The 15,152-nt window shown below is 42.3% G+C and overlaps 2 protein-coding genes across 2 annotated transcripts in view; both read left to right on the top strand.

The window, feature by feature from the left end:
• Nucleotides 1-15,152, top strand: part of TPD52L1 (TPD52 like 1) — a 377,442-nt gene that overhangs the window by 157,597 nt on the left and 204,693 nt on the right. The gene's annotated exons all lie outside the window — the stretch shown is intronic.
• The window catches only part of RNF217 (ring finger protein 217), a 109,223-nt gene continuing 99,777 nt past the window's right edge, over nt 5,707-15,152 (top strand). Inside the window, exon 1 of the mRNA XM_012777520.2 lies at nt 5,707-6,741. Coding sequence (XP_012632974.2) covers nt 5,863-6,741 — 879 coding nt within the window. The 5' untranslated portion in view covers nt 5,707-5,862. The remainder of the gene's footprint in view (nt 6,742-15,152) is intronic.

The raw sequence follows: 15,152 nt of genomic DNA, 5'->3' as shown, positions 1-15,152 counted from the left end.
CATCAGGGGGCCTGAGGACGGGCCTGCCATGCCCGGCACCACCCTACCACTCCCTGAGTGTGCCATCCAGGGACCTGGGATCAACCTGCCTAGCCTGCTGTGGCTGGCACACATGTGCACCATCAGGAGGCCTGACAACAGGCCTAGCTGTCCTCTGCTCATACCAAAGCTTGCTGTATGGGAGCCTGGGGATCAACTCACCTAGCTTACTGCCACCGGTACCTGCACATGCTTTTCTAGGGCCTGAGGATAGCCACCTATGCACTTCAACCCGGGGCTGGAGGATCTACCAGCTCTGTGCACCACAACCTGTTTCTAAGCAACATCAAGGGCCTGAGGACAGGACAGCCTGCTTGGTGCCACCATGTCAGTGCCCGTGTGTTGTCCAGGGACCTACAGATCCACCCACCCTGCTTGCCACTGCTGGCATCTGCACATTCCTTCCCACTCCTCCCCAGGGGCCACTGCCACCATCACTGTCAGCACCCACCCCCACTTGACAGCAGGCTCCATTGGTCAGTCCTAGGTTCCCACATGCCACTTAATATGTATTAAAAAATACCTAGGAATAAATTTAACCAAGGAGGTGAAAGATCTCTACAAAAATAACTACAAAACATTGATGAAAGAAACTGAAGAGGACACAAACACAAGGACAGACATCCCATGCCGTCGGATCAAAAGAATTAATATTGTTGAAATGATCATACTACCCAAAGTGATCTACAGATTTAATGCTGTCCCTATCAAAATACCAATGTCACCTAATGAGTGCAGTGCACACCATCTGGGGAATGGACACGCTTGAAGCTCTGATTCGGGTGGGGCAAAGGCAATATATGTAACCTAAGCATTTGTACTCCTGTAATATGCTGTAATAAATAAAATAAAAAAACTAAATTAAAAAGAGCCTTAAAATTGTCATTTTTAACAGAAATAGAAAAATGTTTCTAAAATTCATAGAAAAGAGCCCAAGTAGCCAAAGCAATATTGAGCAAAAAGAACAAAGCTGAAGATACCATACTACCTGACTTTAAATTATATTACAAAGCTATCATAACCAAAGCAGCATAGTATTGTTATTAAAAACAGGCACATAGATTAATGGAACAGAATGCAGCAGTCCCCAGTCTTTTTGGTACCATGGACAAGTTTCATGGAAGACATTTTTTCCAGGGAATAGGGGTGGGGGTGAGGTGGAGCTCAGGCAGTCATGCAAGCTATTGGGAGCCCCTGTAAATACAGATGAAGCTTCGCTCACTTGCCGGTCGCTCACCTCCTGCCATACGGCCTGGCTCCTAACAGGCAATAGACTGGTACCAGTCCGCAGCCCAGGGGTTGGGGACCGCAGGAATACAAAACCCACAAATAAATCCATGTATTCCCAGCCTACCGATTTTCAACAAAGGTGTTATAAACATATGAAATACATTAGGGAAAGGACACACTCTTCAATAAACAGTGCTGGAAAAACTGAAAATTCATATGCAAAGAAATGAAATTAGACCTCCTATCTCTCACCAGATACAAAATCAAACTCAAAATGGATTAAACATTTAAATGTAAGACCTGAAATTATAAAACTACTAGAAACAAAAAAACATAGGGGAAACACTCCAGGAGATTGATCAAGGCAATGATTTTATGGCTAAGACCTCAAAAGCACAGACAACAAAAACAAAAATAGCCAAAAAGGATATTTAACTTTCTGCACACCAAAGGCAACAACAGGGTGAAGAGACAACATATTGAATGGGAGAAAATATTTGCAAACTCTTCATACAACAAGGGACAATATCCAGAATATATAAGGAACTCAAACAATTTAACTGAAAAAAAAATTAATTTAATTAAAAAGTGGACAAAGGATCTGAATAGACATTTCCCTCTCTCTGTCCACCCCCCTCTACCCTTCCCTTTAAGAGACAGGGTCTTACTGTTGCCCAGGCTGGAGTGCAGTGGCTCAATCACAGCTCGCTGTAACCTTGACCTCCTGGGCTCAAGTGATCCTTCTGCCTCATCCTCCCAAGTAACTGGTACTATAGGCATGCACCACTATGCCCAGCTAATTTTTAAAATTTTTTGTAGAGAAGGGGGTCTCAATATCTTGCCCAGGCCAGTCTCAAACTCCAAGCCTAAAGTGATCCTCCAGCCTTGGCCTCCCAAAGTTGCTGTGATTACAGGTGCAAGCCATCATGCCTAGACTGAATAGACATCTCTCAAAAGAAGATATATGAATGGCCAACAGGTTTATGAAACATGCTAAGCATCACTAATCATCAGGGAAATGCAAATCAAAGCCACAATGAGGTATCAACTTATCCAGTTAGAATGGATATTATAAAAAAAACAAAAAACAACAACAACAAAAAAATGCTGATGCATAGAAAAGGGAGCTCTAATACACTGTTCATGGGAATGTAAATTAGTACAGCCATTAGGGAAAATAGTATAGAGGTTTCTTTAAAAAATAAAAATAGAACTACCGTATGATTAAGCAATCTCACTACTGGGTATTTATGTAAAGGTAAGGAAATCAGTATATCAAAGGGATATCTGCACCCCCATGTTTATTGCAGCACTATTCACAATAGCCAACCTATAGAATCAATCTAAGTGTCCATGAATGAATGAATGCATAAAGGAAATGTGGGGCTTATACAAAATGAAATACTATTGAGCCATAAAAAAGAATAAAATTCTGCCATTTGCAGTGATATAGATGGAACTAGAGATCTTTATATTAAGTGAAATAAGCCAGGCACAGAAAGACAAATTGCATGTTCTTGCTCATATGTAGGAGTTAAAAAAGTTAATTTCATGGAGGTAGAGAGCACATGATAGTTAGAAGAAGCTAAAAGTGGGGGCGGGGGGTGCAGGTTAAGAGAAATTGGTTAATGGGTACAAACATATAGTTAGAAGAAATAAATTTCCAGTGTTCCACAGTATAGTTACCAGCAATATATTGTTTATTTCAAAATAGCTATGAGATTATTTGAAATATTCCCAACACAAAGAAATAATGTTTGAAATGCTAAATGTTTGAAATTATGGATATGCTAAGTACCCTGATTTTAGCATTACACATTGTATGCATGTATCAAAATATCCCATATACATCACAAAAGTGAACAAACATTTTGTCATAATAAAAAATTTCATGAGAGCCCCAAACAAGTCATCCTTGAAGGCTAGGATAAGAAAGGAGGTAATAGAAAAAATAACATTCTAAAACTGACATAGTCTTCTGATAATGAAGTCTGGATTTTAGGGAAGGTGCACAGTTCATTGCAGATTAGGACATTTTAAGAGTTGAAACTTGCAGGAGCAGATTATTACTGACAGTACTCATCTTACATCAACAACTATATACAGTCTGACATGAAGCAGATGGCTTGAGTTTTGAGAATACTAAGCTTCTGGTAGATAAGCAGAATTGTTGCCACAGTAACTATATTTTTGGTCATTCTTTAAAAAAATAATGGATCCTATCAATGCAATCATCACTGGTGCTTCATGTTATTCAAGGAAAACTGATAGTCAAACCACCATTTTAACTTCGCATTTTAACTCATTTCCATGCTGCTGGTGTCCCTTGAGTCCCAGATTGAACACTAGGGGTGCTGGACCCAGGATTCAGGCAAGTCTGGGTCAATCTGGAGGACAGAGATAGGGAACCAAATATGGTTCTCTTTTCAGAAATGCCAGATGAATCCCCTAGGGAAGAAGCCATGGCAAACGAAAGGCTGCAGTTTAAGCAACAGAGGTATGGGCAGCCTTCAGGAGTCCCAACAGGGACTTCTAGTTGGTTTGGTGTCAAGGAGATCCCCTGACAGTGAGGTGAAACCTAACACATGAGGAACAAAATGGTGGATACAGCAAAAACAAGTTCTCAGAACGTTAGTGACAAACATGTGTGAGGCGTGGTTCCCAAAGCTATGGGAGCACTTTGAGGGGTTTCGATTTCTGTAGATGTTGTGAGTGTATACTTTTTTACATCCCAGTTGTTACTCTGGACTTATTCTCACCTCTCTTTACCTGGAAAACACAGATTACTTCTATATCTCTGAAAATATTAGAAGTGTAGCCATCAGATGGCACACACAAGTGTGCTTCTTGTCTCTGTCTTTAAAACTATAAGCATTAAAAGTATCATTTGGTAAAAACAGCAGTTATCAGGAAATCATTTAGCCAAGATGAAAAAAAAATCCCTGAATAGCATTTAATCTTCAAAATAAGAATTCTCTGTTCTTGGGTCAGACGGATAAATGATGCGGCACTTAGGCTGATCAAATTCAGTTCTGTTGCAACCGAGTATCAGACAGATATATGTGATGAAAATGTCCTTACACTGCTTTCTTAGTTTGCATAGCTTGTCACCTTTATAGCATTTGTATTTAATTTAGAAAATATTTTCGAACAACCTAATAACAACTTCAAGATACAAAATAATTGTGCACACTTCACAGCTCCTTCCTATTACACGAATGTGTAAATTAAATTCCCTCTCAGAAGAAAAAAACAAGGTTTGGCTTCCCAAAAATGTTTTCATTGGCTTTAGGGAACTAAAACACACCAGTGTCTGGGTGACTAACACTTCCTGTAAAATAAAGATAGATCAACACATAATTAAGTTCTGGCTCAAATATAATTGTTGTCATGGAAACAGTTTGGGGATAAATATGGTTATGCTAATGAAACTCTCCATGATTTCCACTAATGACCCGGTTTATCAATTAGGCCAGGCCATCTTACTACCTTATGCTACCCATTTTGGAATATTTTAAAAGACTGGAGAAAAAAAAAAAAAAACCCACAAAACTTCCTGAGAGAACACTGAAGGGGAAGGAAAGGGTAAAATCTTTAATCATTTATCAGCTCTTTTAAGGATTCTAGTTGAAGGAGTAGATTGAAAGTGCTTTTGGATTATTTGTGGTTTTCAAAATGATCCTACCCCACTAAGCAGAAAAACAGAGTTGTATAGACAGCATTTTGAACTAATAATCCCTAGTATTATTCCTCCGATCTCGACATCCTAAGTAGCCAGCGTTTGCTAGTCCCAGCTTGGGGTGTTCAGTAGTTTTGTAGGAAGTTCTACTTACTGTGTAACCCAAAGAGGAGCCTGCCTGCTCTGTGGGGTTTTGTTGGGGCCGAGTGTGAACTCTGGGCCCCAGAGCGCATCTCAGCGCTTAGCTCACACCCACTCGGGTGTGCGTGTGAGTGTGTGCGCGGGTGCCTGCGCGTGTGTACGTGTGGGGAGGTGTGCGCCAAAGGGGTGGGGTGCGGGGCAGCGACGAGGGCGCTAGGTGAAGCACGAGGAGAGGGAGGTCGCCCGCTCCGCTGCTCCCGTAGGGGCCCAGGCTGCTCGCCGGCGCTCGGGCTGCACCTCCTGGTGCGCGCCGCGGCGGCGCCACAGGCCCCTCCACCCTTTGACCGCCGCCCTCCAGCTGGCCGCCCGTCCAGCAGCCCGGACCCACGATGGCGCGGGACTGACGGCCGCCAACCCCCGGAGCCCTCCGCCCCGCCCGGGGCTCACGGGGGCCGCGGCGCCGCCCCGACCTGCATGTGGGGCGGGCGCACCCGCGCCCGGAGCGAGCGGCCCTCGGCGCCCCGCGAGGCGGTGCCCGGCCGCGCCGGAGGACGAGGAGGCGGCGCGGCGGGCCGGGCCGGGCTCCCCACGCGCGGCGGGCCGGGAGCACGGGCTCCCCGGAGGGAGCGTGGGGCGTCCCAGCCCAGGAGGAGGGACCCGGAAGCAGAAGCGGAGCCGCGAGTCGAGCCGAGCCGCTGCCCCCGCTGCCCGCCGGCGCCGGGTGGGGGTCCCGGCGGCTGGATGGGCAGCGGCGGCGCGGGCCGCGGGCGGCGATGGGCGAGGAGCAGAGCACGGTGAGCGGCGGCGGCCGGCCCCAGGAGTCGCGGGCCCTGGCCGGTGGCACCGCGGGCCACCCCGAGCCCCCGAGGCCGCGGGGGGACAGCGCAGGGGCGCCCGGGCCGCGCGCTGCCCCCACCGAGTCGAGCGGCGGTGGCTGCGGAAGCAACTCGGGCTCCGCGGACACGAGCACCCCGGAGCCCAGGAGGAGCTGGGGAGCCCCGGCCTGGAGGAAGAGCCAAGCACCGGGGCTGTCCGCGGGACTGGCACTCAACGGGCCTCTCAACCCCCAGACTTTGCAACTGCAGCTGGAGCAGGAGGAGGAGGAGGAAGCTGGGGACCGAAAAGAGGGAGGGGATGAACAGCAGGAGGCGCCCCCCGGCGAGGAGCTGGAGCCCAGGACCCGCGCCGGGGCTCCCGATGGACTCGTCCTGGACGTGCTGGGTCAGCGGCGCCCGCTGCCCGCCAAGAGACAAGTCTTCTGCTCCGTGTACTGCGTGGAGAGCGACCTGCCCGAGGCCCCCGCCGCGGAGCAGCGCTCGCCGCCCGCGTCGCCAGGTCGGGCTCTGCCAGTGCCCAACCCTCCCAGCACCCCTTCTTCCTTCCCCAGCCCCCGGCTGTCCCTCCCATCGGACCCCCTCTCCCCCGACGGCGGCAGCATCGAGCTGGAGTTCTACCTGGCGCCAGAGCCATTCTCCATGCCCAGCCTGTTGGGAGCTCCACCCTACTCTGGCCTGGGTGGGGTAGGGGATCCTTATGCGCCCCTCATGGTGCTGATGTGCCGGGTGTGCCTGGAAGACAAGCCCATCAAGCCCCTGCCCTGCTGCAAGAAGGCCGTGTGCGATGAGTGCCTCAAAGTCTACCTGAGTTCCCAGGTAACTTCACCCCCTTCTGTACCCCTTTCTGTTCCCCATTCATAATTCCAAATCACTAGTGAGGAGGTCCAGCTCTGGAGCTCCCTGCTCATGGGAAGAGGTGACTGAGACACACTTACTTAGGACCTCTGTCAGTTTCTGACATCTCAGTGTTGTTATTACTTAAGTGTGTTTTGTTCTCACTGGTTTACTTGCCTGGAATTTAACTCTGCTCTGAGTTTCAGGCTTTGGTTGGCAACTGTAGAAGGCACAAGGTACAATCAGTTCCCCTCTGCTTATTTCTTCTACTGCATTGCAAGCAAGAGCTTGCTCAAAGGAGGAGGGCAGGAGACTGCCTCATCGGCCTGGTATCCCAGAAACTAACAAGCAGTGGGCATAAAATAAATATTTATAGAGCTGGTGGAGAGAAGGGTTGGAATAAATATCCCAGGCCCATGATACCTGAATTTTTAATTTTGCCCATTTATAATATTCCAGAAAAGTGTAAATTAAAAAAAATATTCCTTGGCCCTTACCCACTTTTCAGTTTTCTTTTAGCACAGTAAAGTTGTAGTACTTTTCTTCACTGAAGTTTTAAGCCAAGAAAGTACTTTATTTCTTTAAGAGGAAAACAAAACAGAAAGAGCAAAACAAAGCAAAGAGAGCCTAAGAGGTTTAACAACACAAGTGCTGGTGAAACTTTCTTCCTAGGCCTCTTATTTGAAAACTTGGTTTTTTTCTTGGAAAGCTTGAGAGTGCAACAGACCAGCTTTCCTTCACTGACGGTGCATGTGTTCTTCCAGCAGTTTTCAATCTGTGATGTTTCTGCCAGTGTTTTGCACAATCCGGAATGCCCTTTGATCCGTGTCCAATTGTCCTTGGCCTATTCATCTTTCAAAACCCTGTCTGTTCAGGTGCCAACTCTTCTGTGAAGCCTTACAGGCCACTGCTTATATACTTTCAAAATATCTTACGTATCTTATGTCTACTGAAGTTGTTCCTTATGTGTCTGTTTGTCTTGATAGACTGTCTGGACAATGTCTCACAGTCCTGTATGTGTTAGTTTCACATTGAGTCCCTTTCACTGCAATAGCATTTAATAACATTGGCCTAAGCGGACTGAACAGGGCTCACTTGGTGTGGTTTCTCTTTGTTTTGTGGCTAATCCAAGCTTGGGTCTAGACTGAAAGTATGTACAGTGCCCAGCTGAAAATGCAAAGGGAAAATTGAGAATGGAATGTTACACAAACAGTGAATTGGCCAAAATATTTGAGATTATCCAAATGCCTGGGAGAGACTATGATGTCTCTTTCATGCTTTATCCACAAACAGACACTTAAAACAGGAGCAATAGCTGTTGCTTGTTGTGGCAGTTTCTATGACATCACCATTAAACAGATAATTGCTGTGCAAAAACCCCATGGTAGGATTCAGAAATTTCTAAAAGATGGGCCCTGCTCCAAGGAATTCACTGTGAGAGCAAATGTGTACAAAATAACAATACAAGGTAGCATATAATGAGATGTCAACAGAGTAGCAATACCAGATAGCACTTCCTGTGAAATGCTGGATACACATACCAGTGGGTTTAGAAGTTCAAGGGAGGTAGTCATTGTGGGTTGGGGTACTCTGCATAGCAGTTTGAGTTCATTATGGTGGGCCCTTTGCCCACATAAGTTTTCTTTTTCTTTTTTCATCTACTAAAAGTTAGTTTTAGGAAGTCAGTGTTTTGGTCTCTAACAGAAAAAAGGAGGAATGGTGGTGGGGGAGGGGAGCATACAAGGTGAGTGAGGCGGTCACTGCACTGTACAGGTTAACCACTAAACACTCCTCTGAAGTGACATAGTATCTAAAGCTTATCTACAATATTTATGATTGTATGTGTGTTGCTGACCTTCTCCCAAGGCATTTTACAGAACTTTTAGTAAAGAAAAATATATATTATTTAAAATAAACAACAAAAACAAAAATATGAGTTATGTATGCCAGGCAAGCTTTCTCCTCAGGGATTTTGCAATTGCCGTTACCTGTGCCTGGAACATTCCCCTCCCTGTCCCTTTGTGTGCTCACTCTACTCCCCTTCAGGTCTGTATTCAAATGTCTGTGACCTTCACTGACCACTCTTAAACTTGAGCCTCACCCCACACTGTCTCTTTTCCTGGATTTTATTTTCTCTACAGCACTAACATACTCTGTCTTATTCTTAAGTATAAAGAAAAAAGCTTCCACATAATTCGTTTGCTTCTATATCTTTAGCATCTACAACATTGTGTAGCATATGACAAATTTGCAACCAATAATTACTGAATTTATGAAGAGCCTGAGATTACCCCAGAAACCAACGCTAGGAAGTGGTGTTCTGCTTGGGCACTAAATTCTATTCTGAGCTTCTTAATATTTAAGATAAAAGACAAAGGCTTAAAGCAGACAAAAATAACTGATTTGCTAAGTTTGTTATTAAGCTGAGAATTAAACACTTTAGGTAAACTTTTAGCTTATTAAAACCCTCTTTCTGTTGGATAAAAATACAAGATTGTGGTTGTAATGTTTTTGATCTATATTAATTCTAAGGTCTCTCTACTCAAAGAGTCTGTTTTTCTCTGTCACTTGATGCCTTTGTGCCTTAATATCCTCATCAATGAAATGTAATTGCAGACGATGATCTGTAATAACCTACAAGTTCTAAAGCAAAACAAAATCAAATTGCATGGTTGTTTTGCTACCTTACTAAGCTAGATCAAAAGGGCATAATGAGTGCTTTCTTTCTCATTTTATAAGGTTTCTTAGGTTTGACAGAAGCAAATGTGTCAAGACTGAATTTTAAAACCTTTGGAAATGAAATGATATAGTTGAAATAAAGAGCTATTGGTGACTTTTTACACCATTTTTTTAAGTTTGTGTCACATTACTTAGTGCATTTTAATGTAATTTAAGAAAATAAAGGAGAGTCCCTATTAAACATTTTTTACAAACATTAAAAGTGCATATTAAATGTGAGTTGAAATATTGCCTGGTTAAATATTCTTCTAAAAGGAGATGCTGAGTTCTTTGAAAGAAGATATGAACTTGGAAGATACGAATGTAGATTTTTAGGTGATCAGTCTATTTCCATTAGTGCTATGGACTGAATATGTGGCAAAGGCTGATGTGTAGTTGTCATCAGTATTTCAGTACAGACATAGTAGATTAGGTGGTGTCTTAAGTATCTCTGTGCAGTGGCATAATAGTTTTATTTTCCAAAACATAATTATTCTCCTGTTGTTGCCATAACTGGGGCTGAGGGAAGCCTTCTCAGTGGAATAACTTTATAGTATAATATGTACCATTCAATTTCTGATTGTCATGGTGAAAGGTTAAGCTGATGGATTATAAATCTTTAGCACCAGAGTAGATGTTGATTTAGAGGCTGTGGAGCATCAGGGCAGAGATAGTTACATTGTTTTATATTGCCTGGGTACATAAATCCTGGGCATAGACATTTTAGAAGTGCATTTACCAGTAACCTATGTATACGTGCATGACTATGGCTCAAGCACACAATCCCAAGGATGTCTCCAATATCTTGCAGGTCCCTGAGCCTTCCTAAGTGTTGGCCTTCTCAGCTGGATTGGCCTTCATCACGTTTTCCTAGGAAGAAAAATTACCTGTTGCCTTCTTTGTTTCATAGAGTGATATTATGGTCATTTCAGAAAGCCTCCATGGTTATCTTTCCTTTTATGATTTTGGTTTAGACAGAAAAATTTGTTAAAAATGAAGTATTAATATTTAGTATTTTAGATGAAGAAAGACATGAGCATGCCAAAGGGCTTGCTAAAGGTAACAGCTGTTGTGGCTTTCACCACTCTGCTGAAAAGTTCTAGGGATTGGCAGATGCATATGGCTTGGAATGTATACACCTGTCCAATGAGTATTAATAGAAACAAGCAACACATTTCTTCTGCAAATTGTGAACAGAACAGCTGCTAGATGGTAATGTCCTAAAATGACTGTCTACTATAGTCACCCTAGAATCAGTGACCTAGGGCTGAAAGCTTACATATCCTATTATTAAACTCTGAGTCATCCAGATCTTCATGAGTAAAAGTGTAACAACGTTTTTTTCCCTTATACGTTAAAGCACCTTAAATATTTTTGGAAACCTTTGTGTTCAGTATGGAGTTTGAATGCAGTTGTCTTCACACAGGTGAATTTATAGATCCTATCATGCCAGGCGTGATTTTGCTAGTCCTAAAGAATGTTATGAGACCGAAAATTTGTTTTGAAGTCACTCTGCAAATTTGAAAAGTGAGAATTAAGGCATATGTAAGCTTATTCTATTGTGTAGAAAATTTATATGTGTGTGTGTGTAGGTGTGTGTATGTATTGGGGGGTACAATAACATTTGCTTTCACACCTTGCTGACTCATGCCCTTATTTTCCTCATCTCTCTCTGCTTCATTTTTCTTTAACAATTTCTTTCATTCCCCCCTTTTTTTCTTTTGCTTTTCAAAATCTGGTTTTAACTGGTTTAAATTTGATTTCTGAAGAAGAATCTTCTGTGGAGTGCTGAGCCCTGGGGCCAGCAGGATCTTCTCTGAGGCATTCTGCATGGATGGGTGTTTTTCTTTGCCTTTTAGCTGTCTGCAGGTGAGGCTATATAGAGAAATGCTTCCTTGTACTCCACTACCTAAGACATCTCAAATAGCATTACAAGTACTACTGACTTAAAGCATCAGTTGATACCTTTAGAATGTGAATTTTTTCCTCATAGAGTAGAGCTTGGCTTTTATACTTGAAGGCTCTTCCTTACTCTTGCTATGAAAGACATAAATAAGGAAATCATTAGAACTTGAACTGTCAGCTTTTTATTCAGAGTTTGTGATGGACAATGTAGATAAATACTTGAGTGGTAATTTCTTATAATTATTCATTTATTAGTGTACCATTTGTACATTGAACAAACATTTATTTGGGCATCTGTATGCACCATGAGATACTCTATCAATAGTGTATTAAATGTCCTCAAGGAACCGTCTTACAGCCTTGTTGGAAGTATTTTCCCCAGCCTTATCTGTTGGTGTAAATAAGCTTTTTGAAGTTCCCAGACAACTATGGATCTTTTTCTCCCTTCTGCTTGATTCATTTATTGAACATCTATATTCTAAGCATCCTTACATATATTTTTGTTTCATTCTAACTCACTTACATACCAAATACTTATGACATACCTGGCACTGTTGTGGGTTCTGGGGATAAAAGGACTAAACCGTATAAAGGTCCTGGCTTCATGGAATTTATATACTAGGCTATGATGGAGACAGAAAACAGAATAAGTAAATTATTTAGCATATTAGGAGATGATAAGGGCTATGGAGAAAGAGAAACAAGGATGAGTGATAAATAGTGGAGAGGGGGTTGTCTTTGATATATTTATAGTTTTCTGGGGAGTTGTGAAGGAAGGTTTGTTTTAGAAGTTGACTTTGGAGAAGACACTTTTATGATGGTAATGAGGCAACATGAGGATATCTAATACAATAAAAAGTATAAAGTTCCAAAGGCAGGAGCATGCGTAGGTGTGTTCCAGGAACGGTCCAGAGATCCGTGCGGCTGAAGCATAGAGAATGAGGGGCAGAGTGTTAAGAAAAAGACAACAGGAGCAGTGGGGAGAGCTGGCCAAGCAGGGATTTAAGGCTCTCAGAAATTTTCATTACCTCAAACAGGTAGCATAAGAAGCTAGAAGATGTTGAGCATCTTGTTATAAGATTTTGAGCCCCTTTTCCCTTTAAAAGAAACCATCTCTTAGTGGAGAACATAGAGTAGGAATCGAGTGGAAGTAAAAAGATCAGTTACAAGACTATGGCAATAACCCAGAGGAGAAACGATATAGTTCAAATGAGAGTGATAGAGGTGAATGAATGTGGTTTGAACCGGTTGAATTTTGACTATATTGTGAAGATAAAACTGACATAATTTACTGATGATTGCATGTGGGATGAGAGAAAAAGAGTCAAGCATGACTCAGGTTGTGAGCCCAGGCAATTAGAAAAATGGGGTTGCTATTTAATAAGATGAGGAGTACTGTCAGAGGACTAGATGTAGGGAGCATGAGGAATTTGAAATGCTGAGTAGACATTCATAAAGAGATGTTGAGTAGGCAGGCGGTGTCTGCCATTCAGAAGACAGATCTGAGCAGAAGATACAAATTTGAATGTTGATGGCATATAGATGGTATTTAAAGCCATTAGACTGGATGCGGTCACCTGTGGAGTGATAGTAGCTAGAGGAGGAGGATTGAAGATTGAGTCTGAGCACGCCAGTGCTTACAAATATGGAGTGTGGAAAGAACCAGCAAGGAGTCTGAAAGGGAGTGGGCCAATTAGGCAAGAAGAAAAGCCAAACAAAAGCAGTGTTTTAAAAGGGAGGGACTAATCATCTGTGTCTAATCTTGTGATAGTTCCAGCAGGATGGAGACTGAAATAGACCATCAGATTTCCCAACAAGGAGGTTATTGGTAACTGCGAACAGTGCTGTTTGCATTGGCAGTCATGGGGTTGGCCTTCTGATTAGAGTGTGTTCAAAAGAACAGGAATAACCAACTCCATTTTTGTAATTAGGTAGGAGAGTGTTATATGAGGACACTTTTCCCCAAAGTCATAAAGCTAGGAAATGGCAAAGGTAGGATTTAAATTTCAGATCCATTTGGCTCTGAAACCCATGGCCTTTCCATATTCTTTAAATTTATTATCTTATGTATAAGCTAAATATATTTAGTTTTCTTTTAAGTTTATATCTGTATTATGCTAAATCACAAATCTATTCCAAGAAGGTGAAGAAACTTAATTAGATGTTTAGAGGAGGTGGAAAGCTCCTGCCCAAACTGAGATCCAGAGAAAAATGTCTATCAAACTCAGCCTCATATCCATGTAAGAAAATCAAGAAGAATTTGACTTGGGAAAGCTGTGATTTGACGTACTGTTAAGTTTTTATGACAGCATGCTCTCCTATTTTCTTCCTAACTTTCTGGCCATTACTTTTCTTTCCATTGGCTCTTTCTCTTATTTTATCATCTCTTAATGTTGGCATCTGCATGGTCCTATCCTAAGCCCCTTCTCTTCTCACTTTGTATACTACTAATGGGACCATCTTCCCCACTCCCCTGATTTCAAGTAACACCTGTATGCTGTTGTCTCTCAAATCTTTAAGAAATAAAGTAAATAAATAAAATTTTTAAGAAAAAAAATCACTTTCCTCACCTTTAGGATCAGAATCTCTTTCCTGGACAATTCTAGCTGGATGTCCCATCTATACCACCTTAAACTTAACTTCTCAAACTAAATTCCCTCCTTCCTTCTTTTCCTTCCCATGTGCCCAAGGCCTTGCTTTTCCTTTGGGATTCCCTGTTTTCATCATTTGTGCCCAGGGCAGAAACTTGGGAGCCATCATTGAGCTTTTCATCTCCCTCGCCACGCCTCCCACATCTAATTAATCACCAAGTCTTTTCAGTTCTACATCCTAAAAATATTTCTGTATTTTTCTCTACTTTTCTCCACTTCTCTGCCTCCACCTTTTCTCCCCTGGATTCTAACAACAGCTTCCTACCTTGTCCTAGTGCCCGAATCTTGACTATTTCCAGTCTGTTCTCCTTGCCAAAGCCAGAGGGTTCTTTATAAAATGTAAGACCAGTCTTGGCACACTCCCTGGCCTTTCAACATCTGCCTCTTGCTCTTAGGGTAGAATCTAAACTTTATAACATTGTTTATATGTCCCTGAGTGATCTAACTCCTGTGTTCCCCTACAAACTTTGTTTCTCATCAAGTAATCCTAAGCCTATAGTCATACTAGCTATACTAAACTTCTTTTTGTTCTTTGAATGCCCCATGACTCTCTGAATTATGAGCCTTTGCCTTTGGTGACATGAAGTTCTGTCTTAGGGTAATCCTCTTTCCTTACTGCCCCAACTCTATTTGCCTCTTTTTATCTATTCATTCTTCTAGTTCAGTTTAGACATGCTACTGAGAGAATTCTTCTTGACCTCCTATATATCTGGATTAAGCATCCTTCTTATATTGCTTGATAACCCTCTCTACTGAAGGTTATCAAACAATTTAGGAATCCTATTGTAAAATTCTTATTTCACTGTATTTAAATAGCCTATTTCCTGCTGTGTGCTCCCATTAGATGTTGAAATTTGATGCATAAAAAGACTTTATTAATCTTATTTTGCTTATTAATTTATTATTTCTTTGTTGTGTTATAGGCATGAAATGAGTATTTGTAGAGTGGACTTATTTATTCCATAAATAATTAATATACTAGAGGCTGGTGTGGTCAATGTATAAACTATTGGAATAGATACCCAAAATGATATTTTAAAATGAAAATTTCACTATTTCATTATTTTGCTTAAAAACTGGTAAGGCCTTCCTCTTTTTTTACATAAAGATCCCACCTCT

Source organism: Microcebus murinus, chromosome 5 (assembly GCF_040939455.1).
Source record: "Microcebus murinus isolate Inina chromosome 5, M.murinus_Inina_mat1.0, whole genome shotgun sequence".
Lineage (NCBI taxonomy): Eukaryota > Metazoa > Chordata > Mammalia > Primates > Cheirogaleidae > Microcebus > Microcebus murinus.
Note: the sequence above shows the minus strand (reverse complement) of the source record. Positions and strands in the feature narration are given on the sequence as shown.